Source organism: Aquarana catesbeiana, linkage group LG02 (assembly GCF_042186555.1).
Source record: "Aquarana catesbeiana isolate 2022-GZ linkage group LG02, ASM4218655v1, whole genome shotgun sequence".
In the NCBI taxonomy this organism is placed as follows: domain Eukaryota; kingdom Metazoa; phylum Chordata; class Amphibia; order Anura; family Ranidae; genus Aquarana; species Aquarana catesbeiana.
This window is the reverse complement of record NC_133325.1, coordinates 796275640-796301036: the sequence shown is the minus strand read 5'-3', so window position 1 is coordinate 796301036 and position 25397 is coordinate 796275640. Positions and strand designations below refer to the sequence as shown.

At 47.3% G+C, this 25397-nt stretch overlaps 1 protein-coding gene across 1 annotated transcript in view; it reads left to right on the top strand.

The window, feature by feature from the left end:
• The first annotated feature begins 579 nt into the window (after positions 1-579).
• LOC141129447 (uncharacterized) overlaps positions 580-25397 on the top strand; it is a 271635-nt gene continuing 246817 nt past the window's right edge. Inside the window, exon 1 of the mRNA XM_073617484.1 lies at positions 580-772. Coding sequence (XP_073473585.1) covers positions 739-772 — 34 coding nt within the window. The 5' untranslated portion in view covers positions 580-738. The remainder of the gene's footprint in view (positions 773-25397) is intronic.

The following is a 25397-nucleotide window of genomic DNA, read 5'->3' as shown; positions in this document are numbered from 1 at the left end:
TACCTGTCACCATATACACCGACCTACCTGTCACCATATACACTAATCATACACCGACCTACCTGTCACCATATACACTAATCACACCGACCTACCTGTCACCATATACACTAATCACACACCAACCTACCTGTCACCATATACACCGACCTACCTGTCACCATATACACTAATCATACACCGACCTACCTGTCACCATATACACTGATAACACTCACACACAGTGTAGTGCAGTACAAGGTGTCAGTAGTATGTGGGGTGATATTTGGGGTTCCATATTACAGAATATGATCTATAGGGGGATGGGATAGTAGAATAGAAGAGATTTGTACGGTGCTGTACATGAAGGGATAAAAGTCGTGTTTATAGAAAGAAGTGACTGTACTGATGTCTGCGGATCACCTTTCACAATTTAACTGTTTGGTAGGTTAAGAGGGGAAAACCAAGAAAACCACTTGGGGAGTGCTAATAGGAGGGAAGTTCTTCACATTTCAGTGACGTTACTTGAAAAAAGGAATAGACCCGGTCATTGGTGACATTCCATTGTTCTATTTTCCATGTATTACATTAGTCAGTGATCAGTCAGGAATAGTGTGAGAGAAGGAGGACTCCTCTCTGTACTATATTTATATATAATACACATGATAATATTCTGTGATCAGTCAGGAATAGTTGATCAGTGAGTGCAGAGATCAGGGTACAGCCCGGACACCGAGTACATCACCGACCCACCGAGACATGATCTGTCCATCCATTTCTCCTGTGTATGGAGGTGAGTGCACATCCCGGGGGGCAGAGCCATGACAGTGGGGGAGGGAGGGAGGACAGTGATGTTTGGGGGGGTAGAATGTTATTTATATACTGGGGGGGGGTCATCATATCTCCGGATTAGCGGAGGAATTACCAGAGTCACACCTGAGACTGGGAGCTGTTATTTCACCTCTGTGGGCTCCCCCAAGACCGACATCTCCCCCCCCACCTCTGTCTGATCTCTATGGAGTGGTGTGTGTAGGGGGAGGGGGGTGCAGAGATGTGTGTGTAGGGGGAGGGGGGTGCAGAGATGTGTGTGTAGGGGGAGGGGGGTGCAGAGATGTGTGTGTAGGGGGAGGGGGGTGCAGAGATGTGTGTGTAGGGGGAGGGGGGTGCAGAGATGTGTGTGTAGGGGGGGAGGGGGGTGCAGAGATGTGTGTGTAGGGGGAGGGGGGTGCAGAGATGTGTGTGTAGGGGGAGGGGGGTGCAGAGATGTGTGTGTAGGGGGAGGGGGGTGCAGAGATGTGTGTGTAGGGGGAGGGGGGTGCAGAGATGTGTGTGTAGGGGGAGGGGGGTGCAGAGATGTGTGTGTAGGGGGGGAGGGGGGTGCAGAGATGTGTGTGTAGGGGGAGGGGGGTGCAGAGATGTGTGTGTAGGGGGAGGGGGGTGCAGAGATGTGTGTGTGGAGGGGGAGGGGGTGCAGAGATGTGTGTAGGGGGAGGGGGGGTGCAGAGATGTGTGTAGGGGGAGGGGGGTGCAGAGATGTGTGTGTAGGGGGAGGGGGGTGCAGAGATGTGTGTGTAGGGGGAGGGGGGTGCAGAGAGGTGTGTGTAGGGGGAGGGGGGTGCAGAGATGTGTGTGTAGGGGGAGGGGGGTGCAGAGATGTGTGTGTGGAGGGGGAGGGGGGTGCAGAGATGTGTGTGTGTAGGGGGAGGGGGGGGTGCAGAGATGTGTGTGGAGGGGGAGGGGGGTGCAGAGATGTGTGTAGGGGGAGGGGGTGCAGAGATGTGTGTGTGGAGGGGGAGGGGGGTGCAGAGATGTGTGTGTGGAGGGGGAGGGGGGTGCAGAGATGTGTGTGTGTAGGGGGAGGGGGGTGCAGAGATGTGTGTGTGTAGGGGGAGGGGGGTGCAGAGATGTGTGTGTAGGGGGAGGGGGGTGCAGAGAGGTGTGTGTAGGGGGAGGGGGGTGCAGAGATGTGTGTGTGTGGAGGGGGAGGGGGGTGCAGAGATGTGTGTGTGTAGGGGGAGGGGGGTGCAGAGATGTGTGTGTGTAGGGGGAGGGGGGTGCAGAGAGGTGTGTGTAGGGGGAGGGGGTGCAGAGATGTGTGTGTGGAGGGGGAGGGGGGTGCAGAGATGTGTGTGTGGAGGGGGAGGGGGGTGCAGAGATGTGTGTGTGTAGGGGGAGGGGGGTGCAGAGATGTGTGTGTGTAGGGGGAGGGGGGTGCAGAGATGTGTGTGTAGGGGGAGGGGGGTGCAGAGATGTGTGTAGGGGGAGGGGGGTGCAGAGATGTGTGTGTAGGGGGAGGGGGTGCAGAGATGTGTGTAGGGGGAGGGGGGGTGCAGAGAGGTGTGTGTAGGGGGAGGGGGGTGCAGAGATGTGTGTGTAGGGGGAGGGGGGATGCAGAGATGTGTGTGTAGGGGGAGGGGGGGTGCAGAGATGTGTGTGTGTAGGGGGGAGGGGGGTGCAGAGAGGTGTGTGTAGGGGGAGGGGGGTGCAGAGAGGTGTGTGTAGGGGGGAGGGGGGTGCAGAGAGGTGTGTGTAGGGGGAGGGGGGTGCAGAGATGTGTGTGTAGGGGGAGGGGGGGTGCAGAGATGTGTGTGTAGGGGGAGGGGGGTGCAGAGATGTGTGTGTAGGGGGAGGGGGGTGCAGAGATGTGTGTGTAGGGGGAGGGGGGTGCAGAGAGGTGTGTGTGTAGGGGGAGGGGGGGTGTAGAGATGTGTGTAGGGGGGAGGGGGGGTGCAGAGATGTGTGTAGGGGGGAGGGGGGGTGCAGAGATGTGTGTGTGTAGGGGGAGGGGGTGCAGAGATGTGTGTAGGGGGAGGGGGGATGCAGAGAGGTGTGTGTAGGGGGAGGGGGGTGCAGAGATGTGTGTGTAGGGGGAGGGGGGTGCAGAGATGTGTGTGTAGGGGGAGGGGGGTGCAGAGATGTGTGTGTGTAGGGGGAGGGGGGGGTGTAGAGATGTGTGTAGGGGGGGAGGGGGGTGCAGAGATGTGTGTGTAGGGGGAGGGGGGTGCAGAGATGTGTGTGTAGGGGGAGGGGGTGCAGAGATGTGTGTAGGGGGAGGGGGGTGCAGAGAGGTGTGTGTAGGGGGAGGGGGGTGCAGAGAGGTGTGTGTAGGGGGAGGGGGGGTGCAGAGAGGTGTGTGTAGGGGGAGGGGGGGTGCAGAGATGTGTGTGTAGGGGGAGGGGGGTGCAGAGATGTGTGTGTAGGGGGAGGGGGGTGCAGAGATGTGTGTAGGGGGAGGGGGTGCAGAGAGGTGTGTAGGGGGAGGGGGGTGCAGAGATGTGTGTGTAGGGGGGAGGGGGGTGCAGAGAGGTGTGTGTAGGGGGAGGGGGGTGCAGAGAGGTGTGTGTGTGTAGGGGGAGGGGGGGTGTAGAGATGTGTGTGTGTAGGGGGAGGGGGTGCAGAGATGTGTGTGTAGGGGGAGGGGGGGGGGTGCAGAGATGTGTGTAGGGGGGAGGGGGGGTGCAGAGATGTGTGTGTGTAGGGGGAGGGGGTGCAGAGATGTGTGTGTAGGGGGGGAGGGGGGGGTGCAGAGATGTGTGTAGGGGGGAGGGGGGGTGCAGAGATGTGTGTGTGTAGGGGGAGGGGGTGCAGAGATGTGTGTGTAGGGGGAGGGGGGGGTGCAGAGATGTGTGTGTAGGGGGAGGGGGGTGCAGAGATGTGTGTGTAGGGGGAGGGGGGTGCAGAGAGGTGTGTGTGTAGGGGGAGGGGGGGTGTAGAGATGTGTGTAGGGGGGAGGGGGGGTGCAGAGATGTGTGTAGGGGGGAGGGGGTGCAGAGATGTGTGTAGGGGGAGGGGGGATGCAGAGAGGTGTGTGTAGGGGGAGGGGGGTGCAGAGATGTGTGTGTAGGGGGAGGGGGGGGTGCAGAGATGTGTGTGTGTAGGGGGAGGGGGGGGTGTAGAGATGTGTGTAGGGGGGGAGGGGGGTGCAGAGATGTGTGTAGGGGGGAGGGGGGGTGCAGAGATGTGTGTGTGTAGGGGGAGGGGGTGCAGAGATGTGTGTAGGGGGAGGGGGGATGCAGAGAGGTGTGTGTAGGGGGAGGGGGGTGCAGAGATGTGTGTGTAGGGGGAGGGGGGGGTGCAGAGATGTGTGTGTAGGGGGAGGGGGGGGTGCAGAGATGTGTGTGTAGGGGGAGGGGGGGGGTACAGAGATGTGTGTGTAGGGGGAGGGGGGGGGTACAGAGATGTGTGTGTAGGGGGAGGGGGGGTGCAGAGATGTGTGTGTAGGGGGAGGGGGGGGGTGCAGAGATGTGTGTGTAGGGGGAGGGGGGGTGCAGAGATGTGTGTGTAGGGGGAGGGGGGGTGCAGAGATGTGTCTATCTGGAGATTGTACAATCAAATTGTAATTTGCAGTGGCAGCAATTTTTTTTTTTGGGGGGGAGGGGACATAAACCCCCCCTGGTCAGGAGCCCAGAACTTACCCCATGTATGGTGGGCAGGGCTTCCTTCTGGGCAATTGGCAGCAACTTCCCCCTCCCCCGCTCTCCTTTTCAGCATCACGGTGGCTTCCGCTGTGTGTCTCCTCCCCCCTCCTCCTCAGCCAATTGGAATGCTTCTCCTTTCAACCAATTTAAAAACGGGTCTCAGACCCGCTTCCTGATTGGCAGGGAGGAGAATCAGTGTGACCATAGCGAATATTGAAGATGGAAGCCGATTGGTTGCCTCTCTTGTTTCAATTCTAGTAATTCCCCCTCCCCCACAGCAGCCAATAAGATTTCTTGGGGAAGATTGTAAACCAGAAACACCGATAAATCCCAGAATACCTTCACTGATCCGACAACAGAGGAGCCCTGGAAATAAGTGCAGTTCCCTCCTCCTCCACAGGGGGGACACAAAGCAAGGACTGGCAGTCAAAGCATATTGCAGTTCCCTCTTCCTCCATGGGGTGGCAGCAAATATACAATTCCAGGGAATGTCAGTCGGTTCCTCCGGTGTATTTTCTCTCCGGTGTGAGATGAAATCTCCGGACACTCCCCGTTCTTCTCACCCCACATCTCCGCTTCCCGCTCATCACATCCCCGTACAGATCTCCGGTGTTCTCCAACACACAATACGATCTCCTCTCTTTCTCCATCGTCTCTCCTCTGACACTTCTTATACACAACCAATCAGCACCCTACATGTCAGTCCCCGCCCATGAGCCGTGTGCAGTAGTGGGCGCGGTCACAGCAATGTCTCCGTGTTCTGATTGGCTGTACACAGTATTAGATCAGATACAATGTATCTATTTATATCTTTATAGGAAATATATAGAGGGGAGTGTACAGGGAGGGAGCTACATCACGTGATCTCACATTTCTCTGATCACAGGAGGAAACTGTTTTAACCCCTTATCTACCGGAACAATTTTATCATTTTCACACACATGGTAAAGTCTGCATTTTCTTTAAATAGAAATGACTGCAACAGCCCAAAAGGTATTTTTTTCTGAAAGCAGAGGCCCTGGATATATATATACATGTAGGGGACATAATCTCCTTTTTGAACCCCCTGTATAGAGATAAGTGATCACCACATGTGGGTCAGATTCAGGCCCGGATTTACTCCCTTTGCCGCCCCAAGGCCGGGTCCTTCAATGCCGCCCCCCCCACCCCCACACACACACCACATTCTTTATTGATGACTTCTACAATAGATCAATTAAAAACATATCTCCATACACGAGAACACTGAAAATAACTGGCTTTAATTGTACAGACTAAAAATACTTCAGGGTAAGAGCGCGAGGGGTAAGGATTTTTCGCAGTCAATTTTTCAAGGCAATGGCTGGTGTTAGTGCTTCAATCATCCCCGGCACCATGGTTGTTATGGTGTCAGGATGATTGAAACACATTATTTCTATCATTACATTGTAATATAAACTGAAATAGTTCAACTCACCATAAAGCAGAATCATTGGGAGCCCTGAGCGTGTCACTTGCCACCATCTCTTGTCACTTGCCACTATGCCTGCCACCAGATGGGGATATCACTTGCCACGCTGCCTGCCACCAGATGGGGATGTCACTTGCCACGCTGCCTGCCACCAGATGGGGATGTCACTTGCCACGCTGCCTGCCACCAGATGGGGATGTCACTTGCCACGCTGCCTGCCACCAGATGGGGATGTCACTTGCCACGCTGCCTGCCACCAGATGGGGATGTCACTTGCCACGCTGCCTGCCACCAGATGGGGATGTCACTTGCCACCATGCCTGCCACCAGATGGGGATGTCACTTGCCACACTGCCTGCCACCAGATGGGGGATGTCACTTGCCACCATGCCTGCCACCAGATGGGGATGTCACTTGCTACACTGCCTGCCACCAGATGGGATGTCACTTGCCATGCTGCCTGCCACCAGATGGGGATGTCACTTGCCACTATGCCTGCCACCAGATGGGGATGTCACTTGCCACGCTGCCTGCCACCAGATGAGGATGTCACTTGCCATGCTGCCTGCCACCAGATGGGGATGTCACTTGCCACTATGCCTGCCACCAGATGAGGATGTCACTTGCCACCATGCCTGCCACCAGATTGGGATGTCCCTTGCCATGCTGCCTGCCATCAGAAGGAGGAGGGCAGAACAGCGGTGCGGGCAATGAGAGATGTCATCTCTCTCCCCCGCCGCTGCACCGCTGACATTACTACCTACTCTCGATTTTTTCAAAAATGGCGCCGGGCGGCGCAATCACGCTACTGCGCATGCGCCACCCGGCCGATCGCTTACGAGCTTTCCCGAGCCCGGCCAGCTTCGGAACAGCGCATGCGCAGTTACGTGGTCGGCTCGCGGCCATCTTTTCTATGGGCACTGGTGCCCATAATAGACTTTAATGGGCAGCACGAAAGGGGGGGCGGCCGCAAAGTCGCTGCAGGAACGGTGCCGCCCCTACACCACTGCCGCCCAAGGCCTGGCCTCGGTGGCCTTGTGGCAAATCCGGCCCTGGTTAGATTGCTGCGGCAGGAAGGAGACTCCTAACGCCTCGTACACCATACGAAAATCAGAAGGGGAAATTCATAAAGCTATTTTCACACTGAGGCGCTATACAGGTGCTGCAGCACTAAAAATAACACCTGCATATCGCCTGTATAGCGCCACTCCTGTGTCTCCAGTGTGGGAGCCCGAGGGCTTTCACACTGGGGCGGTGCACTTGCAGGATGGTAAAAAAAAATTCCCGCTAGCAGCATCTTTGCAGCGCTGTAGAAGCGGTGTATATACTGCCCATTGAAAACAGCGGGGCTTTGCGGACGGTTTTAACCCTTTTTCAGGCGCTAGCGGGGCTTAAAACTGCCCAGCTAGCGGCCATATAGTGGCGCTAAGTAAGTAGCCTAAGGCTGGCCATACATTATACAATTTTCTTGTACAACTTTCCTTTAGATTTACCAAAACCATATAATAGGATGCCAAACCTAAACACTTTCAATTTGTATGCAGGCCCTTGTACTGCATAGTTGAAGGTAAATCTAAAGAAAATTGAATTAGAAAATTGTATGGTGTATGGCCAGCTTTAGACAAGCTCTCTGCGGATTTTCGGATCCTTAGTACGGTGCTTTCCACAGCTGATTTCTCTTTTTCGGATGTGAACCCAACATCTGATTTTCGGATTGTTAGTACAGAAATCACACAAAAGTCGAAAAATCAAACACACATGATCAGAATCAAGGAATGACCGGGAAGAGGTCGGTGTTGTAAACTACCATTCATAATCTAGAATTAACATTCGTGACGCGGCAATTGATGAAATGTCGAAATGCAGCGCACAATTCTCATCTTCTATAATGGGATAATAATGAAGCTGCTTTGCTGGTGATACTGATGGAGTTATGCCAAACTTATTTTAACTGCTTCAGCCCCGGAAGATTTTACCCCCTTCCTGACCAGAGCACTTTTTGCGATTCGGCACTGCTTCGCTTTAACTGACAATTGCGCGGTCGTGCGACGTTGCACCCAAACAAAATTGAGGTCCTTTTTTCCCCACAAATAGAGCTTTCTTTTGGAGGTATTTGATCACCTTTGCAGGTTTTATTTTTTGCGCTATAAACAAAAAAAGAGCGACAGTTTTGAAAAAAAACAATATTTTTTACTTTTTGCTATAATATCCCCCAAAAATATATAAAAAAAAACTATTTTTTTCCTCAGTTTAGGCCGATATGTATTCTTCTACATATTTTTGGTAAAAAAAATTGCAATAAGCGTATATTGATTGGTTTGCGCAAAAGTTATAGCGTCTCCAAATAGGGGATAGTTTTATGTAATTTTTATTATTTTTTTTATTAGTAATGGCGGTGATCTGCAATTTTTTATCGGGACTGTGACATTAGAGCCCTTTCACACTGGGGCAGTTTGCAGGCGCTATTGCGCTAATAATAGGGCCTGCAAACCGACCCAAAAGTGCCACTGCTTTGATTCCAGTGTGAAAGCCCCGAGGGCTTTCACACTGGAGCGATGCGCTGGCAGGACGGGAAAAAAGTCATGCTAGTAGCATCTTCGGAGCGGTGAAGGAGCGGAGTGTATACCGCTCCTGCCCATTGAAATCAATGGGACGGTGCGGCTATACCGCCGGCAAAGCGCCTCTGCAGAGGTGCTTTGCGGTGGTTTTTAACCCTTTCTCCGTCGCTAGCGGGGGGGTAAAACTGCCCCGCTAGCGGCCGAATACCAACTGTAAAACACCGCTAATAATAGCGGCATTTTACCGCCGACGCCGCCCCAGTGTGAAAGGGCCCTTATAGCGGACACATCGGGCACCTTTGACACTATTTTGGTACCATTGTTATTTATACAGCGATCAGTGCTAGAAAAATGCACCGATTACTGTGTAAATGACACTGGCAGTGAAGGGGTTAACCACTAGGGGGCAATGAAGGGGTTAAATGTGTACTAGGGAGTGATTCTAACTGGGGGGGATGGGCTACAACTCGCATGACAGTGATCACTGCTCCCGATGACAGAGAGCAGTGATCTCTGACATGTCACAAGCCAGAACGGTGAAATGCCTTGTTTACATAGGCACTTCCCCTTTCTGAGGCTCCGTGACACGATCGCCAGAAGACCGTGTCCTGCGGGCACGGTCACGCTGTACGCAGTCCTATCCCAGCCTCTTAAAGGGGATGTACAGGTACGCCCATTTGCCCACCGCAGCCATTGTGCCAACGTATATCGGCGTGCAGCTGTCGGCAAGTGGTTAAAAGGCATTTGTTTTGTAGTGATATAAATAATATTAATATTATGGTGGTTGTTTGATTTTTTGGGGAAGTTACCACAACACCTTTTTTTTCCCACAAATAGAGCTTTCTTCTGGTGGTATTTGATCACCTCTACGATTTTTATTTTTTGCGCTATAAACAAAAAAGAGCGTCAATTTTGAAAAAAAAAAACAAAACAATATTTTTTACTTTTTGCTATAAAAATATCCCCCCATTTAAGAAAAAAAAAATTCTCCCTCAGTTTAGGCCGATATGTATTCTACATATTTTTGGTAAAAAAAGAAAAAAAATCGCAATAAGAGTATATTGATTGGTTTGCACAAAAGTTATAGCATCTACAAAATAGGGGATAGATAAATGGCATTTTTAGGTTCAATATGTTTTTATTATTTGTTTTTCACATTAATAACAGAAAAGTACAGGAGCTAGATCAGGACCCAAACATAGGGTACACCGATCCACAACATAAACATGTAAACATTTATATAGTACAGTTTTACATGCGTGAATGTGAGTAGAAAGGATGTTAGTAACAAAAAAAAGGTTCAGATACTATGCATATTTTATCATACTGTCTATCCCTCTGGCTCGGAAGCCCCAATGGGATCCTAGGCCGAGGTGATAGATTTTCAATGTGTACCCTTAAAACCGGGGTTGATAGTATTTCGAATTTCTTGGCTGCCTAGATTATATGTTGGCAGCTACAAATATATTTGGCATATAAAGTGATTATCGAAAAAAGAAAGGATACAGGGATAGAGGAGTTAAAGAATAATAGACAGGAGAAAAGGGATGATGAGAAAAGGGGGAACCCCGAGGAGGGGAGTAAGTGGGGGGGGTGGAGGCAGCGGACCACACCTAACTGTTTGTGTAATAATGACACAAAGGTTAAGAGGGGAAGTAGAAGACCTCCGTTTTTATTTATTTATTTATTTATTTATTTATTTATTTTTTTTATATATGATTTATGTTGTATTTAATGGTGAAAGTCTATTCCTTAATTTGTCTGAAGTAGAATAGTGCCTCCAGATACTCCAGATGAACGAAAACTTTGCTTCTTTTTCTATGGATTTAGCCTGCATCTCCTCCATGAGCATAATATCATTTATTTCAGCTACCCATTCGATGAGGGATGGAGGAGAGGCAGTTTTCCAATGTCTAGGAATTAGTTGTCTCGCTGCGCTCAGAAAGAATTTGAGCAGAATGTGTTTTTGGGATTTGAGGGTCCCTGGAAGAACGGAGAGAAGTGCTATGGTGGGGGAAGGTGTGAGAGATTTGTCATAGATCTCATTATGTATTTGAAAAATTTGTGTCCAAAAAGGCCGAATCACATCACATTCCCACCAGATATGTTTATACGAGCCTGTTGCGGAGTTACATCTCCAGCATACGTCGGATGCAGATGGGAACATAGTCTTGAGAGTAGTTGGGACCCGATACCACCTTGATATTAATTTATAATTTTTTTCCTGAGTGTAACTCGAGATAGATGATTTATGGGTAAAAAGGAAAGCTTTACCCCATTCCGCCTCTGTTATGTCTTTTCCCAGCTCCTCTGACCATGCAGTGGTGTATTTAGGAAGGCTGTTATGAGTGTAATGTATTGACAACTTATACACCAGTGATAAGGTGTGGCGAGGCATCTCTGTGTAAGTGGTTAATTGTTCGAATTCAGTCAGAGGCCTGTGTATGAGATTGGAGGCATGAAGTTTCTTGGCGTAGGAGGTTAAATGTAAACGAGTAAGCCATGTCACCTTAAAGGTGGCTGTGCTATGGGGAATCATAAAGGTACCCGTCTCTGGATCTACAAATTGTTGTGCTGTAGGCCAGGGATCTCTCAAGTAACCTCCCAGATTGTGTACAAGGCTACCTTCTGGGAGAGCTGGGTTATCAAATAAGGGAGTGAGGGGACTCGGGTCAGTAGATAGTGAGTATGTCTCTCTTTTCCGGTACCATACCGCCAAGGCGTCTCTGGTGAGAGGGGATAGGCTAGCGATGGATTTATATGTTTTGTCAGCTCCCCAGAGAAGTGCTCTGAGGTCGTCCGATGACATATCCTGTTCTATCAAGGTTGATGCCTTGATCAGGGGACGAGGGAACCACTCCAGAACTCGAGAGATTACAGCTGAGCTATGGTATACCTCAAAGTCGGGCAGACCAACTCCTCCCTTATGAATAGGGGCACATAGAAGTTTGTGTTTCAGTCTGGGGTGGCTCTCTCCCCATACAAAGCGAATTGCCATAGTACGGAGGGCACGGAAAAAAGCTGATGGGAGAGCAATTGGAAGAGCTTGAAATAAGTATAGTAATTTTGGGAGTATGTCCATTTTCAGTGTACTCATACGTCCAAACCATGACATTGATAAGTCTTTGCGTTCCTCGGAGAGGCGTCGCAGCTTAGTTAAAAGAGGGCTAAAATTTAGGGCGTAGATGTTTGATGTACAACTAGGGATAGCAGTACCTAGATATGAAATGGAGCGTGTCTGCCATTGGAATGGGAAGTTGGCTTTAAGAGAAGTCAAAGTATTTTGGGATAGTGAAAGGTTCAGTGCTTCTGTTTTGGAGACATTTAATTTGTAGTTGCTAAAGTGGCCGAACCTATTGATTTCAGCTAGTAGTGAGGGGAGGCTAATATGGGGTTGGGTCACATAAAGAAGTAAGTCATCTGCGTATAAAGAAAGTTTACAGTGGGAAGAGGGGGTCTGGATGCCATGTATATTTGGATTTAGCTGAATGGCTTGAGCCAGATGTTCAATCACTAGGGCAAACAATAAAGGGGAAAGGGGACAGCCCTGTCTTGTACCGTTGGTAATTGAAAACTTGTCTGATTGTGTACCATTTGTCAAGACAGTGGCTGTCGGTTTTGAGTAAAGAGACATGATACGTGTTAGCATTCTAGGGCCTGATCCAATCTGGGAGAGGGTGGCTTGAAGAAAGGACCAGTTTACCCTATCAAAAGCTTTCTCTGCGTCGCAAGAAAGAAGACAAGTTGGAGTGTGGGTGCGGTGAGCATATGCTATTAGATGGATGGTTTTGGTGGTGTTGTCCCTAGCTTCACGTCTAGGGACAAAACCCACTTGATCTCTATGTATAATGTTGGGTAGTAATGGTGATATTCGGTTGGCAAGGATCTTGGCGAAAAGCTTCAAGTCAATATTTAATAGGGATATTGGTCTGTAATTAGAGCATGCGGAGGGTTCTTTGTCCGGTTTCGGGATTACCACAATTTGGGCTTGGAGAAGGGTTGCAGAGGGGGATACATTTCCATCTATCGCTGAGAATGCTTTTGCTAAGAGGGGTGATAATAACAGTGGGAATGTCTTATAAAAACGTGGGGAGAATCCGTCTGGACCAGGGCTTTTGCCAGGTTTGAGATTTTTTATGGCCTGTGTAAAATCTGTATCTGAAAGAGCAGATTCCATTTCTTCCGAATCGGAAGAAGGGATGGTGGGGAGGGCTGTTTCTAGGATGTACGAGGGTAGGTCCTGTGGGGGCGCCCCTCCATGGGGCTTAAAGGTCGGTGTCTGTGAAGGAAGATTGTAAAGGGAGGCATAGTATTGGCGGAATTCCTCCGCTATCGCTGAATTGTTCAGTAATTTCCCTTTGGTGGGTGAATTAATAAAGGGAATAGGTTTCCGGAGTTGACAAGGATGGAGTGTGTTTGCTAGGTGTTTACCGCATTTATTAGCTTGGGAGTAATAAACAAAGCGTCCTTTATTTTTTGCTAAATGGCATTTTTATTATTAATTTTTTTTTACTAGTAATAATGCCGGCGATCTGTGATTTATATCGGGTCTGCGATATTGCGCCGCACAGATCGGACACTTTTGACACTTTTTTGGTGTGACATTTATACAGCGATCAGAGCTAAAAATAGCCACTGATTACTGTATAAATGTCACTGGCAGGGAAGGGATTAACACTAGGGGGCGATCAAGGGGTTAACTGTGTTCCCTAGGTGTGTTCTAACTGTGGGGGGATGTGGCTGACTACTTAGTATGAACATACAATCTGTCTCCTCTCCCCTGACAGAACCGGGATTTGTTTGTTTACACACACAGATCCCGGTTCTCTTCTGTCCCGCACGATCGCGGGTGCCTGGCTGTCATCGTACCCGCCGGGCATGCACATTGGCTGCTGGGACATGCTGCGGGCCTGCTAGAGCGTCTTAAAGAGCCGATGTACAGCTACGACGGCTCACCCAGGGGAGCCAACCTGCCGCATTATAACTGCGGGGGCTGGTCGGGAAGCGGTTAATTTTCCATTGTGTTGTTTTTAACCACCTCAATACCGGGCATTTTCGCCCCCTTCCTGCCCAAGCCATTTTTCAGCTTTCAGCGCTGTCGCACTTTGAATGACAATTGCGCGGTCATACAACACTGTACACAAATGAAATTGTTATCATTTTTTCCCCACAAATAGAGCTTTCTTTTAGTGGTATTTGATCACCTCTGCGGTTTTTATTTTTTGCGCTATAAACAAAAGAAGAGTGACAAGTTTTAAAAAAAACACAATAATTTCTACCTTTTGCGATAATAAATATCCAATTTTTTTTTCTTTAAAACAAATTTTTTTTTAGTTTAGGCCAATATGTATTCTTGTACATATTTTTGGTAAAAAAAAAAATCGCAATAAGCGTATATAGATTGGTTTGCGCAAAAGTTATAGCGTCTACAAAATAGGGGATAGTTTTATAACATTTTTAAAAATTTTTTATTTTTTTACTAGTAATGGCGGCGATCTGCGATTTTTATTGTGACTGCGATATTGCGGCGGACACATCGGACACTTTTGACACATATTTGGGACCATTCACATTTATACAGCGATCCGTGCTATAAAAATGCATTGATTACTGTGTAAATGTGACAGGCAGTGAAGGGGTTAACACTGGGTGGTGATCGAGGGGTTAACTGTGTTGCTAGGGGAGTGATTCTAACTGTAGGGGGAGGGGACTCACTAGGGGAGGAGACCGATCGGTGTTCCTCTGTACTGGGAACACACCATCGGTCTCCTCTCCTCTGACAGGACCGTGGATCTGTGTGTTTACATACACAGATCCACGGTCCTGCTGTGCTACCGGTAATCGCCCCCTGGTGGCCTAAGAAAGCGAGGACGTCATATGATGTCCATTAACTAAATAAAAAAGTGTAGCGCTATGGTGATGAAGCAAATGTAGGGTGTAGGACAGAAGAAAGTCTGTTTACATTTAAAGAAACCAATAACCTCATCTAATCCAAAACCTATGTGTGCTAGATAGTGCAGTGAATATGGATGAGACTGCGGAGACCTTTTTGGGCTGATTCCTGGCCCCCCATCTGAGGTAGAACCCTTCCGGTGTACAAGCCATCCTGACACTGTCATCCATCATAAGACAGTACAAGCCTAGTTGACTCACCGCCAAAGGCCTGTGAGTCCATCAAAGTCGGTAAGAGTATTCCATCTTTTACTGAAATTTGGATTGTTCCTTGTGATGCCACCCGCCTGGGATTCAATTTGGGCCAACCACACCGTACACCATATGGACTAATATGTTTATATTGTTTATTTGGGAGTTTTATCCATTTACATTATGGACACTTCTGACACTATATATTTTCTTCACCACTGATAAGTTTGGATGTTGTAATCAATATTAACCTTTTTATACATTCAATTCTTTTTTGATGTTTTTTGCTCTTCCTAGCGAGATAGAGCATCTTTCTTATTTATACGAGTGGTGATATCGGATGTCACATCCATATTCACTGCACTATCTAGCACACATAGGTTTTGGATTAGATGAGGTTATTGGTTTCTTTAAATGTAAACAGACTTTCTTCTGTCCTACACCCTACATTTGCTTCATCACCATAGCGCTACACTTTTTTATTTAGTTAATGTGCACAAATATAGTCGTTTTGTAGTGTTGGCTGCTTTACTTGTTGGATTGGCGCGGTATTCCATTCATCCATTTGCTGTCATATGATGTCCGCCCGGAACGAGAGCTGCGCCGCCTGGCCGTCAATTGACGGCTGGCGGTCGGCAGGCGGTTAATGTAACTGCCGACTCCCAAACTGTCATTTGAAGAAACACACATAGCCGAGCATTATTCTACACCATTATTTTATCACCCAGAAACAAAAAACAGAAATTAAATTAGAGATGCGATCTGCCATCCAAATAAAAATATAACTTAACAAAAAAGTGCGAATCAACGCTCACCAAACTTCTACTAACATGAAATTAGCAGAAGGGGCCCAAAGGGTGGCGCTCGAGAAATGAACTTCCTCTTTATACTCTCGTAGTACATCACTACGTTCGTGTTTGTGGAACGACAATTTGCGGATAGTTAGTATGCAAGAAAAAATCCTGCACACGCGCAACAAAAATCAGACGCTCGATCAAACCGCGTGTACGAGGCTTAACTCCATCAGGTTCCTTTCACTCTGTATTGGCTCAGCAGCCTTAGAGAACTTTCACACTGACAGCGCAGCCGCATCAGCGGTAAAGCACTGCTAGTCTTAGCGACAATTTACCATCATTTTAGAGGCGCTTTTAACCCCCACTATCGGCTGAATAAATGGTTAAAAGCGCCGAAACGCGCCTCTGCCACGCAGGTTTATACATCACTCCTAAAGTGCCCCAAAGATGCGGCTTGCAGGACTTTTTTTAACATCGCGCAAGCGCATCGCTCCAGTGTGAAAACACTCGGGGTCTCACACTGGGACTACAGGGGAGGCATTTTTTCAGGCGCTTTTTTTAGCACTAAAGAGCCTGAAAAACGCCTCCAATGTAAAAGGGGTCTTATGATTGGGATCTACCCGGCTCTGATCTGTACACAGAGGACTTTCATCTCCCTCTGGACCTCAGAAAAGTGTCTTCCAGCATTACTGATAAAGTGACATAGAGGCCGTCTTCATCAGATATGAACAGGCCAATAGAAACTGGAGTGACATCTCTTCTTGCTGTCAGATGGCCGCTGTCTTCTCTTCCCTTCTCTCCTCCCATGCTCATCTCCAGGACTTCTCCAGAGCCTCTCCCATCCTCTGGAACTCCCTACCCCCAATCGAGCTATTTCCTACTCTGTCCACTTTTAGGTGATCCCTGAAAACTCATCTCTTCAGGGAAGACTTTCCCCCTTCAACTAATAACCAAATCTTCCATTTCTCCCATTAATTCACCCCTCAGAAATTACCATTTCTTCCACCAGCCCCTCCCTATTAGATTGTAAGCTCCCAGGAGCGAGGCCCTCCTAACCCTCTTCTATTGAATTGTATTGTCTCTCTTATATTGTAAAGTGCAATGCAAACTGTTTGCACCATATAAATCCCGTATAATAATAATAATAATACCCGGCCCGGCTAGGATCACTCTGCACCTCCTAAGGCCGGGGTCACATTGAAGCACAGAGCGGCTCACAGCGGGGGGTCCGGTGCTCCCCCTTCACCATTTCAGCTCTGATTTCTGCCCAAATTTTTGGCTGAATTCAGACCTGAAACAGACCAGAAGATACACAGGACTCCTCTACAAATCACTCCGGAGATATGTGAACCGGTTCCATAGAGAATCGATCACAATCTCCTGACATGTGAATTGGATGCGGAGAAACAAACATCCAATTCCCAAAGGTGTGAGCCCAGCCTAAGTGTTTTTTGTCTGAGATCTGAGGACCGGCTTTCCTTTCTGATCTCTGGTTCTCCAGCCGGACCAGCAATGAGGAAAGCCCGGTACCTCTGTGCCGGATCCGGGTCCTGCTGTCTGTTCTGCATGCTGGACCTGGAGATCTCCCTCTGGCTGCCCTCTGATTGGTCACTGCTTCATCCGCTATTCAGACTCCACCCAGTGATATGTGATTGAACCCTGCAGGATGGATTTATTCTGTGTGATAAGTTTAGTAAGAGCTGCTGATAGAAATCATGGGGCCCCATACAGCCCACCTGACAGGGGGTACAGCACTGGTACTGGGGGGAGGGGGCTCTCCATACACTGACAGGGGGTACAGCACTGGTACTGGGGGGAGGGGGCTCTCCATACACTGACAGGGGGTACAGCACTGGTACTGGGGGGAGGGGGCTCTCCATACACTGACAGGTGGTACAGCACTGGTACTGGGGGGAGGGGGCTCTCCATACACTGACAGGGGGTACAGCACTGGTACTGGGGGGAGGGGGCTCTCCATACACTGACAGGGGGTACAGCACTGGTACTGGGGGAGGGGGCCCCATACAGCCCACCTGACACAAAAAAATTCAAGTTATATTTTTGCTTAAAATACAGTAAAATTATTATTAATAATGAAAAACACAATTCCTGCTAAATCTAAAAGATAGAACTGTATGGAGTTAATAAATGAAGCTCTTTGTGTGGATGAGATCTTGGGGGTCATTCACACGGGCGCTGTGCTCTGTACAATGTGAATCTGTGGTTTATTACTTTGTGCAGGTGATATACCTCCTCCGCCTGTCAAATGCTCTCTGAAGAGTGATCCAAATACTGACCACTCATCAGAGAGCAAAGCACATGTGATTGAGCCCTTAATCTACTTTTATTTTTAGAATTTTTAAACTTTTTTTTAAGGTTTTTTTTAAATGTTTTACATTTTCTTTCAGTTGTTTTATTTATTTTTTAACAGCCCTGTTGGGGGCTTTAGTGAAATATCAGGGGTCTAAACAAACCTCTAATGTCTTTACTTTTAAGACAGAGAAAGGAAATGAGGATATCAATTCCCAATCTCTTCCTCTGCAGCCTCAGCTGCACTGCACAGAGAATGAATAGGAAGTGTTCTGTGCTGAGCGGCTTCCTGTTCATTCACAAACTGAAGCATAGCAAACACAGTTTACTATGGGGGGCGGAGAGCAGGGGGTGGGGATGGAGATACAGCACTGGTACTGGGGGTATAGCACTGATCACACTGACAGGGGGTACAGCACTGGTACTGGGGGTATAGCACTGATCACACTGACAGGGGGTACAGCACTGGTACTGGGGGTATAGCACTGATCACACTGACAGGGGGTACAGCACTGGTACTGGGGGAATAGCACTGATCACACTGACAGGGGGTACAGCACTGGTACTGGGGGTATAGCACTGATCACACTGACAGGGGGTACAGCACTGGTACTGGGGGAATAGCACTGATCACACTGACAGAGGGTACAGCACTGGTACTGGGGTATAGCACTGATCACACTGACAGGGGGTACAGCACTGGTACTGGGGGTATAGCACTGATCACACTGACAGGGGGTACAGCACTGGTACTGGGGGTATAGCACTGATCACACTGACAGAGGGTAGAGCACTGGTACTGGGGGAGGGGGCTCTCCATACACTGACAGGGGGTACAGCACTGGTACTGGGGTATAGCACTGATCACACTGACAGGGGGTACAGCACTGGTACTGGGGGTATAGCACTGATCACACTGACAGGGGGTACAGCACTGGTACTGGGGGGAGGGGGGCTCTTCATACACTGATCACACTGACAGGGGGTACAGCACTGGTACTGGGGGAGGGTTGCCACCTTTTCTTCAAACCCGAACACTTTAGCGTCACACAGCAATTTTTTTTATATTATAAACTATACATATATTTTGATGTTAAATAACATTTCTAATCATATAAAGTTAATAACAAGAGTTCCTCTTTTACATCTGAACTCGCAGAGTCCCCTTTCACTGTAAGGGGGGACTCTACAGACTCTGATATAAAGGAGAACTCTGGGGACTCTGATTTAAGGGGGATACTGAGAACTCTGATGTATGGAAAGGACTCTGATGTAAGGGAGAACACTGTGGTCTCCGGTGTAAAGGGGAACTCTGATGTAAGGGGTGCTCTGAGAACCTCGGTTTACCTCAGTGTTCTCACTCAGGATAGAGAAGGGGGGAGACTTCAGTCACAGACAGGGATGGATGGTGAGCTCACTCACCCCTTGGCACCTCTCATCCAGATGTATCTGAGACTGCTGGACTTCAAATTTCCACCCCCATATCCCTTTTCTGAGGCACAGTGCTGGGGATTGGAGTGTGGGCAGACACAGAGGGGTGGGGCGGAAGGAAGAGGAGCAGATCGAGCCCTCTCTCCTCTCCTGTCTGTGTGTGTTTGCGGGGGAGGAATAATTGTTAGTGTTGGCTTTGGGCAGTGTGAAAGAGAGTGTAATACCGTGTACACACGAGTGGACTTTATGGCAGACTTGGTCAGGCAGACCGGAGTCTGTTGGACAATTCGATTGTGTGTGGGCTCCAGCGGACTTTTTTTTCCCAAAAGTTTGACGGACCTAAAAATGAAACATGTTTCAAATCTTTTCGACGGACTCGAGTACGGTCGAAAAGTCTGATCGTCTGTATGCTAGTCCGACGGACAAAAACTGACGCTAGGGCAGCTATTATCTACTGGCTATGAACTTCCTTATTTTAGTCCGGTTGTACGTCATCACGTACGAATCCATCGGACTTTGGTGGATTGTGTGTAGGCAAGTCCATCCATTGGGAAAGTCCGTGGAAAAGTCAGTTGAAAAGTCCGTTGAAAAGTCCGCCTGTGTGTACGCGGCATAACAGAAACTCTAAGCTTAGACAACTGCAGCCAGCAATCCTGCTGGGAAGCCATAGTCCAGTCTAAATAATGTGTCCGGGTTTCAGGCAGTCTTCCAAACCCGAACTGTCCGGGTGAATCCCAGACAGGTGGCAACCCTAGGGAGGGGGCTCTCCAATTGTGCGGTCGTGCAACATTGTACCCAAATGAAATTGACTTCCTTTTTTTTCCACAAATTGAGCTTTCTTTTGGTGGTATTTGATCACCTCGGCGGTTTTTATTTTTTGGGCTATAAACAAAAAAAGAGCAACAATTTTGAAAAAAATTCAATATCTTTTACTTTTTGCTATAATAAATATCCCCCAAATATATATATAAAAAAAATATTTTTTTCCTGAGTTTAGGCCGATATGTATTCTTCTATATATTTTTGGTAAAAAATTTTAAAAAATTGCAATAAGAGTAGATTGATTGGTTTGCACAAAATGTATAGTGTCTACAAAATAGGGGATAGATTTATGGCATTTTTATTTAAAATTTTTTAATAGCGGCGATCTGCAATTTTTATCGTGACTGTGACATTATGGCAGACACATCGCACATTTTTTACACTATTTTGGGACCATTTATACAGCGATCAGTGCTATTAAAATGTATTTATTACTGTGTAAATGACACTGGCAGTGAAGGGGTTACTCACTGGGGGGCAGTGAAGGGGTTAAGTGTGTACTAGGGAATGATTCTAACTGTTAGGGGGAGGGGCTTCAACACACAGGACAGTGATCACTGCTCTCAATGACGGAGAGCTGTGATCTCTGTCCTGTCACTAGGCAGAACAGGGAAATTCTTTGTTTACAAAAGTATCTCCCCGTTCTTCCTCTCCGTGACACGATGGTGGGCACCCAGCGGACACCGAGTCTGCAGGACCCGCGGTCACGATGACCGCGGCAGGCGCACGCCCGCGACACCGCTTCTTAAAGGGGACGTACCTGTATGTCCTTTTGCCTACCAGTGCCATTCTGCTCACGTAAATTGGCATGCGCTGGTCAGCAAGCGGCTAATCATAGAACAATTTCAGATGCTGCAATTGTAGAACTTTCAAAGACAGAGCACCGGTCCCTGAAAACAAGAAGTTAAATGTAAAGCAAATCAGATGATGATTGTAGTACAGGAGGAAAGGTCTGGATGAAAGCAGCTGGCAGAAGATGAATCCCATACAGAGGGATAAAATAGACCCTTCACATGTATTGTGGATTTATAAATCGATTTATCCATCCAGCTGAACAATACATGGGAGACGCCTCCTGAACGGAGTTAACTTGTTGCAATTAGATGGATCAATCCAGACAAACTGTTCTGTGTATAAATATATATATATATAGAGCTTTTCTCCTGCAGAGCAATAAAACTAATATTCTCCTTATTATTTATTGATATCCTGAACATAAGTGATTGATTTATTACCTATTGTGAATTATTATAGTTTTCATGAGGTTTGTATATTCATGCGCTCCCTATGGATTGTTCTCAGGCTCTCTCTCCACTTTGTGTGGTTTTTCTGCGGGGTCATCACTTGTGTCTCCATTGTGACTTTCTTATTTTTGGTTTTAGGATCTTTCCTTCTTTCCTGCTGCCTGGAAAAACTTTTTTGGTGGTGGGATATGTTGTTCTTTTAGTTTTATTAGTACTTTTCTTTTGATTGGGTGTTTGGGGATGTAGGGGACTGATGGGAATATCGTGCTTTTTCATATATGTATGTTCTGTATTTTTGTTCTGGATACATTTTATAGGTTTTTCATTAAAAACCTTTTTAGATTTTTGTATGACTCGGGAGCTTATAAAATGATGTCTCTTTCCACTATTTTTTTTCTTTTTACTGGCAGTTTACCGTATTTATCGGCGTATAACACGCGCCTTAAGTTTAGGAGGGAAGTTTAAGGAAAAAAACTTTTAGAAGGGAAGTTTAAGGAAAAAACGTACATTTTAAATGCCCATCAATGCAGCCTTGTACACTGTCCATCTATTGCCTTCCACTGTCCATCTGCAGCCTTTCAGTTTCCATCTGCAGCATGTTTTTGTTTTAAATTTAGCGCCGCCGCGAACTTCGGCTCCTCGCCGCTGACATAGACCGAGCCGAGTGTACTCGGCTACTCCACTCCACTCGCAGTAATGCCCCCGTCCCGCCCCTTGGCCCGGCTCCTATGATGGACACAACACTGGTCCAATGGCGGGGTGTAAAGGCTAGGAGGCAGGACTGGGCGTGACTGTGAGCGGAGCCGAGTACACAGTACACTCGGCTCAGCTTGTTCAATGTCGGCGGCCCTCACAGATGGCGGAGATTGGCAGGAATCAGCGTATAACACTCACCCACGATTTTTCCCTGATTTTTAGGGGAAAAAAAGTGCATGTTATATGCCGATAAATATGGTATTTTGTGGTTACTCCCACCTGTATTATTGGTTAGCACCGGAGTCCTCAATGTGTCGGCTTCCTTGACCACTTTTCTCTTGTTAATTTCTAGGACTGTTCTCTTCCTGCCCCCTACCTTGGTTTGCCTTCCAAATCATCTAATCCAGTTTTGTACAATTATTCTGTGTGGTGACATTGCTCGTTTAAATGGAACAAACAAATGGCAACCACCCCAATCTGTAACTGGCCTTTGCAGCAAGGAGCACATGGAAGTGTGATGCATGTCAAAAAAAACAACAAATTCCCAGCTCACTTACCAACCAGCCTGCAACAAACTGAATTGTCCCGTCCAACAGTTCACATTAACACAAGAGATTTAGTTTGCAAACATATGCAAATACATGCGTGATCTGCAGAGACCATGTCAGGGCACCCCAGTGTACTTCAGCCCTAACTCTATACATTTGATGGGTGTACAGTGTGTCCCTGTACCTTTAAGGAGGGGTGCGCTCCCTCCAGACATACCTGCCCTTAGAGCCCTTTCACACTGCCAGTGCCTGAAAAACACCCCAGTGTGAAAGGGGTCTTAAGCAGCGCTTTACCAGTGTTTTTCGGGCGCTGGCAGTGTGAAAGGGCTCAGGCTTTCACATTGGGATTGCAGATGAGGTTTCTTTCAGGCGCTTTACAGGTGCTTTTTTTAACGCTAAAGTGCCTGAAAAACACCCCAGTGTGAAAGGGGTCCAAGAAGGCATCTAAGGTCAAACACTTTATTTAGTCCCCCCGGCATAAGAGACCCCCATCTGGTGAATCCACCATGAATCCCTCTTACTAATCCCCCTAATGTAGTTACTATATTAGTGTAGTTCCTCTATTGATGACCTTGTCATGGCCAGATGGGGACTATTGATCATTGATGGGAGATCTGCAGACTTGGAGGGAAAAAAATTAGGATCCATTTACAAAATCAAACAAAAAATTTCTAGACCACTTGCCAGCCAACCTGCAAGGAACCAAATTATTGTGTCTAACAGTTCACATTAAAACAAGGGGTTTAGTTTACACACATTTGCAAATACATGAGTAATCTGCAGAGTCACGTCACGGCACTCCAGTGTACTGCAGTCCTAATGCTATGAATTTTGAGAGCCTCCAAAGTTGGAACAATATATAAAAATGGAAAGATTAAGACCCCTTTCACACTGGGGCGTTTTTCAGGCACTTTAGCGTTAAAAAAAAGCACCTGAAAGAAGCCTCATCTGCAATCCCAATGTGAAAGCCAGAGTGCTTTCACACTGGGGCGCTGTGCTGGCAGGACGACAAAAAAAGTCCTGCAAGCAGCTTCTTTGCAGCACATTCATGTTTATGCCAGCGGGCTGGGTGTGCCGATGGTAGTAACCGGTAATATCCTCTGATAACACCCATTAGCTTTTTTAAATTTCACATAAGGGGAGACCTTATTTATGATCGGCCCATATTCAACATATAGGTTGTTAGATAGTGTATAGGTTATTATTATGGTAAATTTTATTTGTATATACACCTTTAAATTATTAGGGTTGAGCCAGCGCTCACCCAATATGAGGGTTAGAGTCTCTAGTTTGGGGGGTTTAATATCATCATATCATAGGGGTCAGCTAACAGAATAGCAGGTTCCCTATTATTATAGCTTATTATTATTTTATATTATATTTATTAACCCTTTAGGAGGGGTTGTGGTCCCTGGGGTGACATCTTGTCAACCTTTGTCTGGGGATATATGGGTTATTCATGGGGACTTCAATCCTTTTTGGCATTTTTCCTATAACAGCGGGCAGGGTTTGTTTACTTTGCTACATTCGGGATGTAGCTTACATTCCATGGTGAATGATTATTCACAGCCTCACATTCATAAGCGGGTTATATATTTACATTTATGCCTATAGGGACCAGTGATATGGCTTACCAGTGAGCATTAGCCAAATATTATTTATCTGCTAATATTTGTTAGTGACTTTATATTTTAATTAATTGAACCCAAACATGTATGTTTGTATGGTGGGAACTACTTATATTGTTTTTCTATTTCATTTATTATCATTGTCAATCATTGTACTTGCCTATTAATTATGCTCTGTATGTGATGCATTTATGGTATTTGTGAACATGATCTGCGAGGATATCGATCCATTCAAATACTAATAGTATAGATTAGTAGTTAAGGACCTTTATCTGATTAAATATGTCTTCAATCATGGGGCTTTTGAATTACACTAAAATTGCCGCTGATTACCTATTTCCTTTCGCTAAGCCAGCAGTCCAATAGCAATCCCCCTGAGGAAAACACGTGATTCCCTGTGTTGATATGCGTGGGGGAGGGGACAGGACAGTGTTTGGTAGCAGCTGCTGCAGAATGGAATGATAGCCCTACAGATACACTCTGATTGCCTGTTTAGTTTGTTGCCCTCTAAGCACTTGTTACATGTGAGTACCCACTTGTTGTGTTTTTTTTTTTTAAATAAAGGATTTTAAAAACGGTATCACACTATCCACCTCTTTTTCTATTATTATGAGGATACCACTCTAGGATGATCCAGGATACCTGAGCAGCTCATTCCCACAGAGCCCAGGGGTGGCTCGTAAAGCGCATTAGACCAAACTTAGGTGTGCGGTCACACACCCTAAGGTGAGGGTATTACCAAAGGGGAACACCTAAGTGGGTAGTATAAAGAAGGGTAGGTGTACATAGTACAGTAGGTAGTATATAGAAGGGTAGGTGTACATAGGACAGTAGGTAGTATAGAGAAGGGTATGTGTACACAGTGTAGTAGGTAGTATAGAGAAGGGTAGGTGTCCATAGAGCAGTAGGTAGTATAGAGAAGGGTAGGTGTCCATAGAGCAGTAGGTAGTATAGAGAAGGGTAGGTGTACATAGTGTAGTAGGTAGTATAGAGAAGGGTAGGTGTACATAGTGTAGTAGGTAGTATAGAGAAGGGTAGGTGTACATAGTGTAGTATAGAGAAGGGTAGGTGTACATAGTGTAGTAGGTAGTATAGAGAAGGGTAGATGTACATAGTGTAGTATAGAGAAGGGTAGGTGTACATAGTGTTGTAGGTAGTATAGAGAAGGGTAGGTGTACATAGGACAGTAGGTAGTATAGAGAAGGGTAGGTGTACATAGTGTAGTAGGTAGTATAGAGAAGGGTAGGTGTACATAGTGTAGTAGGTAGTATAGAGAAGGGTAGGTGTACATAGTGTAGTATAGAGAAGGGTAGGTGTACATAGTGTAGTATAGAGAAGGGTAGGTGTACATAGTGTAGTAGGTAGTATAGAGAAG